General features: G+C 34.1%; 2 protein-coding genes across 7 annotated transcripts; both read right to left on the bottom strand.

Annotated features, from left to right (window-relative positions):
* Positions 1 to 190: 190 nt before the first annotated feature.
* On the bottom strand, positions 191 to 12,250 carry LOC117683891 (uncharacterized). The gene is made up of 12 exons (XM_066072761.1): positions 12,093 to 12,250; positions 11,563 to 11,946; positions 5,636 to 5,760; positions 4,610 to 4,859; positions 2,940 to 3,082; positions 2,486 to 2,678; positions 2,131 to 2,292; positions 1,837 to 1,858; positions 1,630 to 1,673; positions 1,469 to 1,505; positions 1,304 to 1,387; positions 191 to 1,149 (listed from the first exon to the last, which is right to left on the bottom strand). Exons 1-12 carry the CDS (start codon positions 12,199 to 12,201, stop codon positions 1,083 to 1,085), a joined length of 1,620 nt encoding a protein of 539 aa, XP_065928833.1. The 5' UTR covers positions 12,202 to 12,250; the 3' UTR covers positions 191 to 1,082.
* Positions 12,251 to 14,711: 2,461 nt separating this feature from the next.
* Positions 14,712 to 19,041, bottom strand: LOC105341636 (uncharacterized). Of its 6 annotated transcripts, none has more exons than XR_010709910.1 (6): positions 18,959 to 19,041; positions 17,597 to 17,880; positions 17,021 to 17,290; positions 16,357 to 16,722; positions 15,813 to 15,939; positions 14,712 to 15,233 (listed from the first exon to the last, which is right to left on the bottom strand). XR_010709910.1 is itself a non-coding variant. In XM_066072762.1 (5 exons), the coding sequence occupies exons 3-5, from the start codon at positions 17,030 to 17,032 to the stop codon at positions 15,855 to 15,857; spliced, it is 426 nt and encodes a 141-aa protein (XP_065928834.1). In that variant the 5' UTR covers positions 17,033 to 17,290; positions 17,597 to 17,880; positions 18,959 to 19,041; the 3' UTR covers positions 15,817 to 15,854. The 6 variants fall into 6 exon arrangements, 3 of the variants coding, with proteins under 3 accessions (XP_065928834.1, XP_065928835.1, XP_065928836.1); XR_010709911.1 differs by having other exon boundaries at positions 16,387 to 16,722; XR_010709909.1 differs by having other exon boundaries at positions 15,813 to 16,722.
* Between the last annotated feature and the right edge of the window lie 273 nt (positions 19,042 to 19,314).

Below are 19,314 nucleotides of genomic sequence, written 5' to 3'. Positions count from 1 at the left end.
AACACTATTTATATATAAAACAGGGATTTCCAAAAAAAAAAAAACAACACCAAAACCCCTGTCAGCAAGTGAAATGTAAAGTTATTCTATTGTAAGCTAACCTAATATAACAACATAGAAAATCAAAAATAATCTTTAAAAAATATACAAAAACATATGATTAATTCACGAAACAGAAAACTAAGGTTATCTCATGATTTTTCCTGCTTGAAGCAACTATCAACATTTCTGGCGAGGCTTGGCTGGTTTTTCTAGTAAGAATAAATCATAAGACACTACGTTGATATTACTGTTCAAAATTCTTAACAATGAATAATCGGCCGAACTCTCCCCTTTCAAGCTTATGTGTGTTCAAAGACAAATACGCCAATCAAAAGTACTACACTGGCTAGATTTATTATGGCATTTGCAGAATTTGACCATCTATACTGTTTTTGTCGACACATAACATATTATTCTACACGGCTGTGTCCTCTTGCATCAGGTTGTATATTTCATAGGTCCATTCCAACTCACAAAACTGCTCTCACCAGTTTAAATGATTCTTGCTTCAGAGGGAAGAAGTTCTAAAGTATCGCATGCATTTTTCTTTGTTTCGAATTCAGTCGTTTCAGATAAGAACAATTTTCATTTCGTAATCAATCCAAGTATTCATCTCAGTTACTTTTCATTCGCTGATAGTACATCCATTTTAAGTGTTGTTGTACTGCCGTGTATTCGTTTTGATTCATCACACATTATGTTTGATAATTTAAATATGATTTAACAAAAAAAATCAGAAGTGACTTTAATATAAAAATACTTCGTTTATTGATTAAAAAAGGTTTCCGGTCTTTTCCCTTTGATTCGTCACGCGTTAATGAAAAAGTTTTCCGGACTATGCATCAGTTGATACGGTGATCAAAAGAAAATATTAAATCCATTTCTTAATGACATGAAATTTTACTGAGAGTTGTGGTTTTGTGAGAACAATGGGTAATTATAATTACTATTACAAAGTCATATTCATGCAAATTCTGACAAAATGCATTTAACAAATGTAAGAATGCAATGTCAACATTAAACGAAAGATTTTACATTGTCTAAAATGACAAATTTTCGTATTCTTCCTTAGGGTCGTCGTTTTTGTTCATTTCCTCGTAAGTAGGTCTAAAGGTATAAATTTAAAAGCAAGAGATTAGATGGTGCACCAGGAAAACTTACATACATGAAATAAAACTATTCCTCAAATGTCTAAAATAGAATGTGTCTCTTCATTTTAAAAGAAACTTAAAATTGCATAATGTGTAAATTCTAGACATACTGTTTATCTGGGTTAAAATTCATTTCATATGTATTGCCACTTTCATTAGAAGTCGAGCTACTGTGTTGAATCTGGTAAAAATCCCTATAATGATAAAAATATAAATGAACCGCTAATTAGAGGCTCAAGATAATGAATATATGGAAATAATTAACGAAAGCGTACCTTGCTATCTCTTCAGGCGAATGATCTCTGTTAAATTCTGCAATGAAAAGTTTTAATATCAACACACAGCACGATTTTTGTTATAAACACTTTAAATTTCATGCATGTTACTTTTAACTCAGTTCATAACTGCTTTTCATAGACATAAGTTTCACTCCAACCTGTATTAGTATAGTTTTCGTTTGGTCCGGTGACAATTTGCTTGCTTTGATAAAAAAAAAATCACAGATATATCCATTGTTAAAAATGAAGTAACAAGAGTTAAAATCAATGGAACATGAATATTAATTGATAGGATTTACATCGTATAAGAAGTAAATATATAAACGGAAATCATATATAATATGAAGTAAATATATTCTACATACCTTTCCCTTTTGATTACAAATCCTTTAATACAACAAAATCTCAGAATAAGTGCTTAGAATTGTAAGCATAAATAAATGAATAATTAATTTCCGATTAAAATCATTTAATGCAAAAAATACATGTAGTTTGTAAGATATTCTTTAAACAATACATTTTTCAACTTAAAGCTACTTATTTATGAAAAAGCTGTCGATTTAGTTATCTACTTTTGTATCTTGAAAACAGTTAAACTGATAATTTTTTCGAGAAAAAAAAACAACCGTTGTAGTTAAGAACAAGTATTGAATTCTTACCAAACAGGGACAGTCCGCCTTTCCTGTGTGCAAGTTTTAGAAGAACTGTGACGAGGAGCAGGATAACTACCAATAGTGTCACAGAGATAATCAATGTCACTGCCAGCCATGCTTCTCTTCTCTCGGGTTCAACTTTTTCTCTTTTTTTCAGATAATACTGACCTTTCCAAAAATATTGAATGACAGTTTTAATTTGTTTAAGTTATTAAAGAAATAATAATATGCAAAAAATCTTTTTACCTGTTTGTTCACTAAAATATATCAGGTACAATATCGTACGAAATAAGTCTTGATTTAAGGCAAATAAACTATTTATTGTGATTTTAATTGATTCAATTTAGATTTAAGATGGTACCTTCCGATTCGCTGGGATTTATTTGCAGGGAGACATTAGAAGATATCACCCCACTTCCACATTGATACGTGACTTTACTGTAAATTCTTATTTTTCCGCTAGAGTTTATCACTGTCTCTAGTTTGTTTTCTTGAAGAACAACTGGTTTCCATTCGGTAGTATTTTTCTTCCTTATGCACCACATCATCTCCTCCTAAGCGATTGTAGAACACATTTAATTCAAAATCACCCGAACAACAACAACAAACATGCAAGCCTAAAGATCCCCAATATGTTATTCATAAAATTGTAAAATGTCTTTTAAATTGATTCTGGAAGAACAAAACCGTTATAAATATGAATAAAACGGTTAGAATTCTCCATTCTTACAAAAGGCATCTTTTAAATAATTCAAAAGATTTAATCTAAAAGAGCACACTAAGTTATTATATACGGTAGTGGTTTGATAACGTACCATAATGGAATCGGTCTGGTTTGTATTTGACCCTACGCAGATAAGCTGTACAGTATTTCCTATACCTTCCACAGTTATGTTTTGTGCATTAAGCATCGAGTCTTCGTTGTAAATCATAACGGGAGATAGTGTCCATCCGTCTCCTATTATTGAATATAAAATAGTTATGCACTCTGTTAATAATTTTCTGTTGTTTTCACAATCAATTTTAAATTTGTTCGATGTTTCATCCCCTTTTATCCTCGATGTTGAGCAGGTAGACTTGTTTGTATTATCATGCAAGTAGCCCCGCTACTCTGGGCAATAAACCAGTGTTGCTATAAATGGTGATGATGTATGTGGCTCGGTCTGGGAGGCTCCAGGAGGAGAAGTTTTAAGTTTGGTAACTAAATCTCCAATCAAAGGTTATTTTATTCATTTTGATCATACTGAAAATAATATTCAGCTAAAACGTTTACTTTAAAGTGCAGTAGTATTTATATTTGTCAGCCTGTTCGAAGTGTATACTTTACATTTTGACACGTAAACTTGTCCTTAATTTAAGTTTAAGTAGTATTATACTGTGGTTTCATTAATATTCAAGGGTATCAATTTTCGTGGATAAAGTAAAAATCACAGTTTCAAGGATATGTAAATTCGTGGCCAATGGCCCCATCAGTACAAAATGTTAACAGAAATTGCATTTCAATGAACATTTAATTTCATGGATCAACTTAAATACAAAATCCACGAAAATTGGTATTCAACGAATATTGATGAAACCACAGTACTTGGTACATGTAATTATACATGGTTCATTTTTTGCTTTTTGAACCGGTGGTATTTATTGAAAATGTACCTATGGTGACTGGTTGTAATTTGCTTATGTGTTTTGTACTTTGTACGTCAGCCTTTTGGTGGCACTTTTTTTAAAATTATATATTGTCAACAAATTTGTTGAGGGTTTTGGAGGGTTTTCCAGTGTAGAAATTTGTAAACGGTCGTGGAGGACTTTCCGACGCCTAGTTTGAAAACTGCCATTTTCATCGTAGATTGCTGTGGCGTAACGACAACGCGTTTGGCTAAAAAACGTAATAATTAAATGGTGGAAAGTTCGGAATGATGTATGATGATTATCTACACAGACTTGGTGTATCATATGACCGACGACAACCCACTATAAGAATGCAATGCCTATATTTATATTCATATTGATGTTTATTTGTATGAAGTATATGTGTATCGTCGCTTTCAAGCCTTAGTTGATGCTAATCAGTGATATGAAGTATGGATGAAGCAGCCATATTAGCATGTTATGTAGTCTGCTTCTTCTATAAAAGATATAGTACCAGAAAATTTGTCGAGAAAAATCTGTTTTATTAGGGAATAGATATGATTTACAATTATTTTTCAAAAGTTAATACCAAATTGGTAAGAAAATTTGAACGAGTCATTTGATCTTACAATTATGAATATATTCAAAACGCGTGATGACGTTTATATTTCAGCTCATGCGCCGTGAAAGGCTGAGTGTGTGGAACAATTAACTAAAGTTTTAAATATTATCTGCTTTTTATCTACTTATTGATTGTTTGTGTTTAAATTACATTCACAAAATAACATTTTTTTAAAAGTCAATGAATAGAGCACCATTTGATTAAAAAGTAGAAATAAAATTAAAATAATCATACCTTTCAAATGAGTTGAGATTCGAAGTGTTGAGTTGAATCTTCCTTTGCCACATATTTTACTGTTTTTAATGTATTCCAACTCACACATAATGTCCAAATCATTGTCTTCCTCTGTTATGTGATAGAAGATTTCCGATTTTTGTACATATGTACAACCATCCTCTCTTTGGGATACAATTTGAGTTTGAGGAGTGTCTTGTAAGGATATGACCTGATACTGTCCTGATACAGACTTACACCATCTTATGTCCTAAAAATGACAAAAGATATTTTGAGAGGAACATATTATCTTTTTTTCAATGATGCACATAAAATTATAGCTACAGTACGATTTGTTCTATCATAGTTTTATCTTACTTATTACCAAATCAGAACAAGGTTTTTAAAAGTCAATTCATGGAAATCTGTTTTCGACAGTTTCTTGAGGAGTCTTGTAAATTTGATGTGATGTAAATGAATGTCAACAGATATATACTAGAAATAACTAAGGATTGTATCACAATCCTTTTAATCTCATTGAAATATGAAAATAATCATTAAAACATATTTTAAATTCTATCGTTTGTATGTTTTTATAATGTATGCTACGATAAGCTATGGCGAATGAAAATTAACCGAAATGCTTTGCAATTGAAATGCTGTGGGTGTGGGTGCGTGGGTCCGATTTTCTACAACATACATTTCATAAAGAATAAGAAAAAAATATCGATAAAAAATGTCAACTTGCTGACAGACAGCATAGATAAAAAGCACCAAAATGCAAAACGAGGGCTATAATGTTTTATCAAAACGTAGTTATCTGTAACCGTGGAAGAAGTGATTGTTAAAATGTTAAAGGTGAGGGAAACTAATCATATGTTGTACAAAAAATTTACAAAAATAAAATACGATAAAAAATTAGATAAAATAATTAATTCCATAAGATCATGAACAACTGTAATTACTTAAAGCACTTTATTTGTTTAGATGACTTTTTTAACTTTCATCACCCTTCAAATATATACATATATACAAATGATATTTTACTGTGTCTGTTTGGGTTCTGAAGTCCTTTTCTCCTGTACATTGAAGCTGCAACACTTCTCCAAGTTCGAAAACTTTTGAAGTCAACGGATTCACAATTGATGGGGAATCAATATATGTTGGGTTACCTTAAAAATAAAAAAGGTGCAAATATAAATGACAAAATTAACAGCAGATTTATGAGAAACAGGATCATTACTTCCTCGCTGCAAATACAAAATCAAGGGGAAAAAAAAATGATAGATGGTCTGTTTCCTTAGTATGGTCACTTTTGTATTTACTCTCGTCAATTTAAAAATATGTTCATGTTTTCATCAATTGACAATAACTTTATTATTCATCTATACACTTATAAAATATAAACTCTTTGATTTTATTTCAATTTACTCCTGTCTAATAATTCAATTAAGGAGATTGGCACCTGAAATATTAGCAATGTCAATCATTTAAAAACATCTTTGATATACAGATTGGAACCCAAGGAACTCATTTATTTTATTCGTGACCAATGTCACATGCCATTTTTTTTTTTTAGAAATATCGGTCCCAAACAGAAATGATAATTTTCCTGAAAGTATTGCGTAAATTTGGCATGGAAATTTATTATTTGAAGAAATCAAACAAATATTAATAGTTGGAACTATTATTTAATTATGATTTTCAAATAGTATAAAGTTGAAAACATGTAGTTACTTTAAAAGTTATATGCAAGTTAAAGTTTAATAAACTTTGCTTTACTAATGACTTCAAATGCCAGCTCATAATGAATACATTAGCAAATGTAAAGATTGTTACAAAATTTTAGACCCTGAAACGTACTACTACACCAAAAAAAGGGTTCGTTTTGTGTAAAGCGTTAAGCGTTTTGTGTAAACCGTTTAGCGTTTCGGGCAAAGCGTGTAAAGCGTTTCGAGCAAAGCGTGCGGGAATCGTGTGAAACGTTTCATCAGATTTCATTCAGAACTTTTTTTATTTATTATTACTTTCATAATTGCTCACGACTTTAGGACTTTCTGGAATAGTTTGTGATTAACAAAAACACTTATGAATGTATACTAATGACTTTTTTGTAACGAAATTAAGTTAACTCTTTGTAATACTGTCAATTCGTAAAAAAACATGTAGTATTTTGGTGTTTTTTTTTTATCGATAATTGAAATTTTTCGACATTGTACTATTAGTACACGGACATCGGGTAACATGTAACTGTAGCTGAATAAACCTGTCAATCAAATGCTGTGTATCTTTTCATTGGATGGTCACGCGTCTCTCTTTTTTTGTCAACAGCCAATAAAAAAATTATGACTTTAATGCAGTTGGAATTAGTATTTAATAAAGGACATCAATTTAATGATATACCGTTCATCACCTCAATGAAAAAAGAAGCGTGCATGTAGGTACAAACGACGTTACGCTTACATGTAAATTGTGTCTGAAATTTAATTCATTGATTTTTTTTCCTTCTGATATAATTTATTGAATTTAGTTTAGAAAAAAAAAGAAATCTTAAGTAGTGATACAAACTATATTTTGTTTATGCTAATCGTCTTATTTTCTCTCTGGTTTTATGTGCGGAACATATTTCAATATGCGCTTGATACGATATAAGAAAAAAACTAGTTTGATTGCATAGCCTTCTATTAAATTCGGTGACTAATATACTTTTATGTTCGGTATCATTTTTCATATCTGTGAATGAATTTTTTTTTTATTTAATGTTAATATTGTTGATTTATAAAAAAAATCTACTTGTCAAATATCAGTATTTTTATTATACCGTGCCATTTTAAAACAACTCTTACCATCAGAGGATTATCCGAGAGGACCCGATTGGAACGAAAATCGAAGCGTTTCAAAACCGTGTGGAAAGCGAGCAAACCGTTTCGTGTGAGAAACGTTTCGTGTAAACCGTTGAGCGTTTCGTGCAAACCGTTTAGCGTTTCGGGAAAAACGTGTAGCGTTTCGTGTAAACCGTTTATAGCGAGCGTGCAGCAAGCGTGTCGGGTAGTAGTCATTTCAGGGTCTTTTGGAGTAATCAAATTATAACGCAAATCAAAAAAAAATAAAAAAAATAATAACGCCAACTTTCCAAAACTTTGCATATACTTTGTAAATATATAATTTTCATTTAACAGTTTTATTCAATGTGGTTTATTTGGCATTGTAAATTATACAAATACAAATAGAATAAATATCTGTTGCAATTTTTTTAGAAAAAGGTTGACATAAAAATAGTTCATAAAAAGGAAAGGAGTGAACCTTTTTTGTCTCATTTATACGAAAGCCGAGAAGGGTCATTCGAGATTCGAGATTCGAAATACGAGATTCGAAATACGAGATTCAAGATTCGAAATTCGAGATTCCATATCTAAATTAACCAATCAAATCAAGGATCTGAAAATATGTATCCTAGCGACATCAAACTGATTTAAATAAAGATCATTCGTACATGCTCTTATATACAAATTGAAATAAATGCTATGTTCATTTTTCCCTAGCTAACTAAATAAGTATTTGTATTTATTTTTACACAGAATATTTAAGTAGACTAGTAATAATGCAGTGTGCTTCGCGGTTTAAGTGATTTTGTTTGCTCCGGTGAATTTCCACCTTATGCGTTTGAACCCCTGGGTAATTCACCACCAATAATAGTTTAAACCCCGGGTGTATTCACCCCTTTTGTGTAAAAATGCGGTTATGGTAGAGAACTTCATAAGCGGAGCTAATTTTTTCTGTTGGGGGGTCCTAGGCCAATTTTAAATTATTTTACTATGTAAATTTGATAAGCTCAAATTTTCCCGAGGAGGGGGTCCAGACCCCCAGACCCCCTCCTTTCTAGATCCGCGCATTAAAATTAGTATCTAAATAATCTAAATATAAATAATCAGTCCGGTTCCACCAATAAATGTAAGCATTACTTATCGTTTTTATGCATGTATACAGACATACACTAGTACTATGATTATAAACTAATCATTGAGATATTATCATATCATACGGAATTATTAATTAATACAATGTGTTTTCCTTTCTTTCAGTAAACAACTTATTATGAGTCTTACTTTTGGTTTTCAATATAGAAGGATACATACTCTCTGCAATTAAAGGTAGGGATGATAGGGTGCCAATTTGTTCACATTGCCGATTTCTTGTGCAGAGAACAGTACAACGTTTTTAAAAATTTGATTGTGCATGCATTTTTCAAATCTTAATTGTTGTATTTTGTTATAATTCATTCATTGATATATCAACAAGAAAGAATAGAAGGTATTGACAGGCATATGTATCACAGTCAAGTTAAATTTCTCTGTAGTTTCCTACCCGCCCCCGGCACCAAAATTGACAATAATTACATATAAATCATACAAATGTTTACTTTGTATGTAAGTTACTCTCTAAAGATGTAAATAAGCACTGCAAAGATGTGTGTATTTAATATACTACTACATTACACTTAGCCAGATAAAATGTAATCAGGGTGAAGCTACAAGGGGCGAGTGGTGCAAATTTACCAATTTGTCGCCATACACACAGAACACCAAATAAAGAAACTGTGTGTGTTGTGGGGAATGCATAAAAGATGGCGGCAAATTATCTCAGATAATAAGTGCAAAAACCAAAAAAAGGCTGTTATTTGTTACCTATCCTGCAAATACATTGATAAAAAATGTTATCGTCACATAACATAGCCGATTAAGTTAATGTGTACATATGGTCAACGTACATAAAATTCTAATATACAAGGAGGTGGACGTATCAGGCGGGGATCCAGAAAAATAAATTCCAAAAATGATCGGTTGAATTACATTAAAGCTGCTGGGTCCGATTTTATATCAAATTTTATGCACGCTTTTAAACAATGGTTATGCTAAGTATATGTATAATAATAGACATTGCAGTAGTTTTCTCAGTCAATTAAGCCAAATTTCAATGAAGAAAAATACGTACAAAACAAACGACATAAAAGAGTACCGCGTTATTTCGCCTCATGTTAAAGTTCACCCCTGACGACGAGACGGGTATGGTTGTATTACGACTTTGACATCGCTTTAAATAAAGGTTGAAATGATCAGACAAATTACAAATAAACAAGTGTACGTTTTGTTCGCTAATATTTCTGAAGTTTGCTTTCTTTACAATCGATGCATAGCATGCGGGTTGAATAACCCCAATTATTCGGGGGACGAAACCAAAAGGTTTCCTTTTTCTAAACATTCCCGTGATGCATTTTGGTTTGTTTTTTCGTTTGCCCAAAAAGAAATTATTTTTATTTACTTTGAATATTTCTAACTTTGAAAGGAGACTGACTCTGCTGGTGTAAATAGGAGAAAGTCCTTAACTTTCTAAGATAAATGGTTTGTATAGAAAAAAAAATTATACTGTAATAACAAAAAAATCAGACCTAGCAGCTTTAAATGCTTTGAAAATTGTTTTAAACTATCGCACGGGTCAAAATGCATGATAGAAGCTATGTACAGTGTAATTGGAAACTTTCATTTTATATCAATATGTAGTATTACGTATTATAACAAATGAGAGTATAGCACAACTGCCACAGGCAGTACATGTCCTTTACCGGCACCACCTCCCTCCACATAAAAAATGAAACAATTGTCGTTTTATTTGCTAAAATGTGTGTGGTTCAAGATTTTTCTAAAGGACATACCCGATTATAATTGAAAAATGAGTCGTTTAAACTAATATTTTGTCAAATGATTTAGATTCATTTGGTTATATTTTGGTCCATTTGGGTAAATAGATGCACCAGCGCAGCTTTAATTTATATATAATCAGGCCATAAATTCGAAATATTTTCAAAAATTAATAGCTTTAAAACCAGTGGATAAAAAAAGGAAAGCAAGTCGAACTCGATGAGTGCTAATACCTGTGTAGAATGAATGGTACAGTATGATATGCGCAAAAAAAGCCCGTCTACTCTCTTCTACCCTATATTTATTGGAACATTAAATCCGTTTATAAGAGGTATGGATATATACCTGTTTATCAAAAGTAAAACTACTCATAATTTATCTAAAATGCATCGTTATGGAGCTACACAGAAAGTTTTTTAAAAAAGCCTAGAAAACAAAGTGGGGACAGAATAACTGACAAATAAATTAGGACTATATACCCCCCCCCCCCCCCCCTGGAATTTATACACTGAAAACAGATTATTGAGTACAACATCCGCACACAATTTAAAGAAAATTTTATGTTTTTTTATCATTTTCGCTAGCTAATGTAAGACATCATAAATACCCCAAACCCCCTCACGGAAAAGAAAATGCAAGGTAATTAGAGAGAGAAAGAGAGAGAGAGAGAGGCGATGTAAATCACAGGTGCGCTAACACTGTTAAAATTAAAGCTTGCTAGCTGGTCTTCCCTACCCTATCTACCTACTCTCTTTTCTCCTTTAAGAGGCTTAATTATTGTCTATATATGCTTGTATTAAATCAAATCAAATTCAAATTAATTCTAAATCAAAATTGAATTTGACACTACAAATCTCTTCAAAATTCCTCGCGAGCCGATTTTTACACAGTTGGGGCGAATGCACTACGGGTTAAAATGGTTCGGGGGCGGGGGGGGGATACATACAGGACAAACAAAATCACATAGATTCGCAAAGCCCACAGTGTTATCACTAATTTAATTGTTTATACTGTGTGGGGATAATTTATTGATGTTAATTTAACCATTTTATAACCACTATATAAGAGCTATTAAGACATTTATTTGTAGGAAAGAGCATGTACGAATGATCTTTATTTAGAACAGTTTGATGTTGCTAGGGTACAGGTTTCAGATCCGTGATTTGATTGGTTAATTTAGAATTGAATTTCAAATTTCGAATCTTGAATCTCGTGTGTCGAATCTCGTATTTTGAATCTCGAATCTCGATTGATCCTTTTCGGCTTTCGTACATTTACCTGTAATTTCCAGCTGAACCTCCCTCGAGCTATCAATTGTGTATGTTCCATCAATAATTTGGCATCGAAAGCTAGGATATGGGTCATCTTTACAGGTTTTCAAGTGTATTGATATTCTGGCGTCTATCATGCACTCAGACATATAATAATCACACCTTCTATTTCTCAGTAGGCGTGTTTCAATGTCTGTACTTTTGCTTGTAAGGAATGATCCGAATCTGTTGGCCTTTACGATTGTTTCCCATTCATTGGTTTTATTTTGTCGGAATTGAAGAATCAATTCAAAACCATATTCATGATGATGTGAAAAATCAATGCACATGACGGACAAATATGATGTTCCCAGTGGGATTCGTATACTAGGAACAGATATTAGTATTCGTGCTGAAAAACGAATTTCTGATGACAATCGAAAAATACGAAAGACCTATGAATAAGCTATACAAATTTTTTAAATATGATAATTTGTAAAAAACAATTCCACAAAGATTTTGTTTTATTTGTTATCAAATCGTAAGGTTTTTTCTTACCTTTTGAGTTGTGAAAAAGAAATATACTGAAAACCACAATCCAAACAAAACTAAAACCGGTCATTTTTTCATCAACATATTCAGAATAGATGTTGATCGAGGAAGTCATGGACAACGCAGCGTTTGTGCTATAAGCGCGTCATTTTAACATCAGCTACTTCGTATTATTTCCTTTCCAACAGAATTTGAAATTTTCTACCCAATGTTTATTACTGTCCTCAGGTCATTATTGAATTCTTATAATGGGATATAACCATTTAAAATTACATCCGTTTATTAAAGGACCAATAAGTTTGTTTCAAGTTCCGAATGGGTATTCCCCTGATTAAGCGTCATTTTCTTATTTACCTTCCAAATATGAATTAACACAGCCCGAGGCCATAATGTAATATTTCAAATACATACGCACAATTAGGTTGGTGCAAGTAAAGAATAAACAATATCAAAGTACCGAAAGTACTGGAAAGCGCTAAGCCTGGAAGAAAGTGTTAGAATATACCAAATGTTACGAAAATACATGTAAAGAATCATATTTGAATCGATCGGGATTTGTTCGTTATTGTAAAAGTTCATGTACACTTAGAATTCTGAAATAATGTAGAATTTGGATATGCCTTAGTTATAGAATACAAAAATCTTTTCAATGATTAATGCATGCTGTCGTGTTACAGTGAACACAGAATGTTGATGACTTTAAAAAATGTCATAACCACACCAATTAATTAATTAATGTAAGTGTTTCTTTATTTTTGAAGCATAAAATGTGTTATCAATTTGACTGTAAATCAAAGTTTCCAATTTACAAAACATAATAATTTGCCTTAAAGCATGTTTACAAAGATCATGACAGATTTTAAAATTTTAGCAATTTCTGGAAATCGAGAAAATTTGTAGTAATTTTATAAAAGTATTGCTAGTAATTTTTAAACAGATTTTGCAGAGCTACAGAACACATGCTTCTTGTGAAGAAAATAAAATAAGATTGTCGCAAATAACAAAAATCAGACTATGATTATTATGCCACTTATTCCTCTAAATTTCAGATTTGGTATTCAAACAATATTTCCAGCCTTATGCTACAATACCCCATGCGAAGACCATTAATGTATTAACATTACCGGATGTTAGAATATTAAATATTATACAAAATGAAGTCGCTTCTAATAAATTTAAGTTTCAACAAGACAGTCTCATCTGTGGTATATTTTAGGGTATATCATTGAATTTCATGAAGTCTGTTGCTCACATCTCATCATACGTAAAAAGTAGCGCGTTTTAACAAGTTTAATTTAAATGGTGTTGTCATGGACGCCAATTCAGATGTCGCATCAGTATTTTACAGTTGGTTCACGTCAAAACAGGTCGGAAGAAAAAGAATTTCCGAATTTTTGTTCGAATTTGGGATGTTTCCGCTTGCGACAAGGGCTAACCTTTTATGTTAAATAAAACATGTGTAAGGTGTTTGACTATCCAAATTTTGTAATAATGCTAGATTATTTGATTTTTTATGCGTGTTGTTATTTGAGGGAAAGATGGATGAAAAGTTTTTGACTTGTGGTCTTGTGCTTTTCAAGCACACGTATAACTTCGACGTAACAAACTCTCACCGCCTTGATGGATGCACATGTGTTTTTGCTACTAAATTGTAAAAATGGTTTTGTTTAAAAAGGTATCAAGAGGATTTTCCCTGAAGTTTGTTTTATATTTATGACTTGTATATAGATATGCACAATTATGCTAAGGATATATAGTAAACTTCAAGCGCGGATCTGGGGAGGGGGGGGGGGGGGTCCGAACCACCCTTTAAAATTCAAATTTTTTAAAATTACATTATAAGATTATCAAAAATATGCCTCGGAACCCCCTTGGCCATCTTCGCTAGCCAAGTGTCCGATTCGTTTTTCTCGTCTCATTTCTGAGAAAAACGAATCGGACACTTGGCTAGCAAAGATGCCCCTTGGCAAAATTAAAAAAAAAACCAAAACAATTATCACTTTTAATAAGATATATAAAGCAATCTTAATAGTGTCCTCTGGCACATAAATTGTACCGTCCGAATAGTAGTAGCAATAATATTAGTTTATATAAAGAAACGTTTGGTCTGGCGGGCGAGACTTTTTGAGACTTTACCGTTTAAAAACACTCAAAACCTATTCACATCACAAAGTTATTCCAATTATTACTTAAAACTAGATACACAATCCAATGCATATAACACCCATTTTTTTCTTTAAAATTCTTATTGGAAAGAAATCATCATCATGAATGTGATATCTTTTGGAGCACCCATATCCGATATATAATAATAATATTTATTAAATGAAATTTATTGCCAATTTAATACTGATAGAAGAAATGTATCTACATGCAAGATTACTTGAAGATATTAAGTTTTCCAAACTGCATAGTTATGAGTTCTCCCGAGTACGACTTCTCCAGGGTACGACCTCTCTAGCATCCGCCAGTAGATGGCGGTATTTGGAAAAAGAGTACCAATTAATTTCCCATAGAACTCAATGTTAACCTAAACACCCCTAGCTACTTTGCTATATTACTTACAGACATATCCTTGGTAAATTCTGAAAGTTCATTCCAAGCACTGACACAAAATTACAAGAAATATATATGGTCCCATGGCGTTTATAGGTCAAAATTGAACTTGTTTACAACTTACAGTGATCCGCAGCAAATTAACCCAAGTCTCTAAAATGACACCCACCTCCCACTTTAACCCCTCTAATTTCTTTACTCTCTGCAGTACTTCCTCATTTCATCATTTAATTTAAACACTGATAATTTTACCTTAAAATGATCATTATTTCAACAACTTATTCAGCCAATCACCTAAGCCCTACCTTTTTCTGCTCGGCTCAATCTTGTATTAACACTTCTCTGATGTCAACATCCGGTGCATTGGTACTCTCATTCCTATACTCATAATTTTACTCACCTCAGAATTAGGCAAATTTGTGTTTTTCATGAACCTTATACATACCTCTTATTGTGTGTGAAACATGAGTCCTGGATCTTCAGAGACATGTATGCTGTGCTCATCCGAGTACGAGGCTCTCTCCCTCGGCAATCGTATGATGAGAGTGGACCGACAGTGAAATTCAGAATGAATAAACTGCTTTTTGATGTCTGTAACAAATAAAATACATGTAAAAGTTGAATGAATGTGTTTGTTTGTTTGTACTTAAGGGTGTTATGAACAAATTGGATATGATTTTTCAATAAGGGTGGATTCTACCCAGATTTCAAATAATGATGCTGAAATGACTGAAATGTCAATTTAAGATGCAAAATTAAGAATTTTAAATTGAGTAAATTAGTAAAAATTTGTATTCTTATGAATTGTTTACTATTTGGAAAGCTGATGAGCAAATCATCCCTTATCTCTGACCCCCTGCTGTTAATATAGGAGATAAAACTTTTACCACCCCCCTACATGGCAGAGCTTAAAATAATAGCCGGTGCCCCCATCTTTTGCTACATAAATCATTCACAGATAAACAATAGCCCAATTTTCGGATACAGTATAACAGCTTAATCTCCCTAGTGCGAAACAGCATCAACAATTAATTAGGAATTTAGAATTTGCATTCAGAAAAGGCTTAATTTTCACCATGCCAAAATTTCAAAAAGGACATTCCTATGGATTCAAAGCCCAAAATCTCCCTCATAACAAGGGGAAAAAAAGTCGCCAGGAGGCTTACATACCAGCTACATATAAAAGGTTGTCTTCTGAGATGACAGATCTGGTTAACAACCCCCCATCTGCATCAGAGAGGGAGGAAATGGTCCAGCGTCCGGGAAACTACCATCTCCTGAGACCAAGGGGGGATGCCTGTAAAAGTGAAGTGGAAAATCATCAAGACCAGAATTTTGAGCAGTAAGTCATCTTTTGTCAGCTAAAATGAATAGAAATCACAATTTTACATAAACTTTTGTGAAATTAACATTTTTTTTACAAATTAGAACCCTTTATGGCCAATAAAATGGGGCTCTCGGACAGTAGGTCCATTTTTTCAGGTTTTACATGTGGCTACATGTCACTACATGTAATCTGGGGTGATAAAACATGTATTTATAAATCATTCACCTCACGTGTATCAGAAAAATGGGTTTCAAAGCAGTTTATGTAAAATTACATTATTTTCAAAAATCTACAAAATTTACAACTAGTCTAAGGGGGGTAACTCTAAAATAAATTTTCCCCATCTTCACAACACACACAGTTACACACTATGTAAACATCAGTTACAATTATTGTAGAGCGGAGACAGATTCTAACAGATTACTGCACTTGGAGAAGACCGGTGCATTGTGGAACCAAGCCTTTCGGAGCCATCAGGAGCAGAATCCAGGCTGCAATGGATCCCTGACCTGGAACCTGGCCACCGAGGAAAGACGAGGGCTTGCCACAAGGATGGGGCTCAAATGCGGCGTGTGTCCCTTCACATCGAAGAGACACAACCTCTTTACAGAAGTAGAGACCAGTGCACCCGGCAGAAAACCAGCTTCTCTTAATTACTCCCTTCAGGTCGGGCTGAGCCAAACACCCCTTGGTAATGATGGAATGAGGAAAATACTGCTTTCCACTAACACTCCTGCTCCTTCCCGTAAGTCCCTGCAAAAGACCAGTAACAAAGTTTTGGCTAAAATTGAGACCCTAAATACAGCTGACATGAGTCGCAGGTGTCGCCAGTTGGTTGACGTCAACACCATTAGGGGACAAGAGTCGCCGCAGTCTATAGACGTGCAGTGCGACGGCATGTACAACAACCCCTTGTACTCGGGGGTCGGTGAGACGCCATTCCAGCCGGCAACACAGACTGTCTACTCTGTCGCTGAAAATGTAACTGCAAAACATCAAATTATCAAATTGATAACGAAAAATAAAATTTGCTCAAAGCACGGTCACTTACGGGATGCGGCATCTGCTAACCACTCTTGTAGTCCGGGGGAGTGCGGCGCTAACCTCCCCATGCAGCATACTATAGGGGATGAGTTTACATGGGCTAGGGAGGGGATGGCCGAACTTCTCTGTGAAGACGGTATCGAGGTTAAGGGGGTAACAACTGATCCAGACAGCTCAGCTGGGCGGGCTGCAGACTCCCTCTTCAAGGATGGGCTGTACAAGGTCAAGCCAGTGCATTACCTGGATACTCGGCATCTCTCCGAAAGTATCAGGAAATCTATAAAAAGAGATGAAAAGCTCTTACAGGTCATGCCCTGCAGAACGAAAGCTGAGAAAACCAAACTTTTGCATAATTTTGCCCTCGATGCAGTAGATAGATGCACGGCCGAGATGAATCAAGCGTATGACATGTATGCTGGTGATGGCCATCAGATGAAAAACAAGCTCTCATATGCTGTGGATGCAATTGTGCAGTGTTACATGGGTGATCATGCTCTATGCAGGAAACATTCTTTAGTATGTAATGGGGGAATAGTTAATTGGGTAAGCAAAAGTACATATCTAGGTTCAACTTTTGAAATACCTCACTCTTCGGAGAACGAGAACTTGCTTCGTGCTTGCATCTCAAAGAGGTTGTCTCCAGCTGTTCTGGACAAAACTATCAAGAACAGCAACTCTCAGAAGGTCGAAAGCTTCAATCGCACTCTTCGGCGATCTTTACCTCGTAATGTCACCTTTACTCGCAACTTTGCGGGTAGGGCTCATAGTGCTGCTCACTCTTCAAATAATGGTCCAGGTGACTCCATCCGCAGCTTATGTGCAGGTGTGGGTTGTGCCATCCCCAGTGGAGGCTCGGTGGACAAGTCTCTACAAGACATTCAAAAAAACCATGAAACTAGTAAAAAATATCAGAAATCAACTCTATACAAAACAAAAAGGGTGGTTAAACGTAAAAAACTCTACAAGTTATATGAAAAGCATCAAGAGGAAATTAAATACCAGAAAAATATGATGCTCTCTGAATCCCGAGCCCGAGGGAAAATGAAGAGGCATTCTGAGCATAATTATTCAAAATATGATTAAATTGTGTATTACAATACATATTAACTAATTACATGGTAGAATGCAATGGGGATGGTGGGCCCTGCAACAGAACCCCTGTGCTTTGCAGTGGTTTCTCTCCTGGTTCACTTCATGCGTCTCCAGGACGAGGTGGGCGGCGTTGACACAAAGCTTCTTATGGCACAGATGGCTGACCTCCAGGTTTCCACCTGGAAACTGTGATCGGGTCAAGCGCATCTGTGCCATAAGAATAGCCCTATGAACCCTCTCAAACTTTGGTCCCTCCTCTGGCCATCTCACTCTTAACACTCCATACCCATGGGCAGTGGTGGCGCCTTTCCATACAAAACACCCCCCTGGTCCCCCCTGAATTTCACTTTTTTCCAAAATTCTAAGCCTCAACTGTTCAAAGAAATCTTCCATGATCAAATATCAACAGAACTAAACTTCCTTTGGAACTATTTATCCTTAAAAAGTCACACGACAAGGGGAAAATAGGCTCTCTATAGGAAAAAGAGTACCAATTAATTTCCCATAGAACTCAATGTTAACCTAAACACCCCTAGCTACTTTGCTATATTACTTACAGACATATCCTTGGTAAATTCTGAAAGTTCATTCCAAGCACTGACACAAAATTACAAGAAATATATATGGTCCCATGGCGTTTATAGGTCAAAATTGAACTTGTTTACAACTTACAGTGATCCGCAGCAAATTAACCCAAGTCTCTAAAATGACACCCACCTCCCACTTTAACCCCTCTAATTTCTTTACTCTCTGCAGTACTTCCTCATTTCATCATTTAATTTAAACACTGATAATTTTACCTTAAAATGATCATTATTTCAACAACTTATTCAGCCAATCACCTAAGCCCTACCTTTTTCTGCTCGGCTCAATCTTGTATTAACACTTCTCTGATGTCAACATCCGGTGCATTGGTACTCTCATTCCTATTTCGGAAATGCAAAAACGAAAGTGGAAGTAGGGTTAGAAATCTGGCGACAAAAAAGCGCTGCAGCTATGCTTAGCGCTTTAAAAATGGCGTGGTTACGATAAACAATTCGGGCTCAAAAAGAAGCTTTCCCCTCTATTTCATTTGTCATTGCTGATCAAGTGCTACAGTACCCGCAACGTTATTTTTTACAAGATAAACGATAGGATAGGATTCACGCACGATAGGATAGCATCAACGCACGATAGAACAGTATACACGCACGAAAGGATAGGATTAAC

The sequence above is a fragment of the Magallana gigas genome, chromosome 10, assembly GCF_963853765.1.
Source record: "Magallana gigas chromosome 10, xbMagGiga1.1, whole genome shotgun sequence".
Classification (NCBI taxonomy): Eukaryota; Metazoa; Mollusca; class Bivalvia; order Ostreida; family Ostreidae; genus Magallana; species Magallana gigas.
The sequence above is the reverse complement of the archived record's forward strand: the minus strand, read 5'-3'. Positions and strand labels throughout refer to the sequence as shown.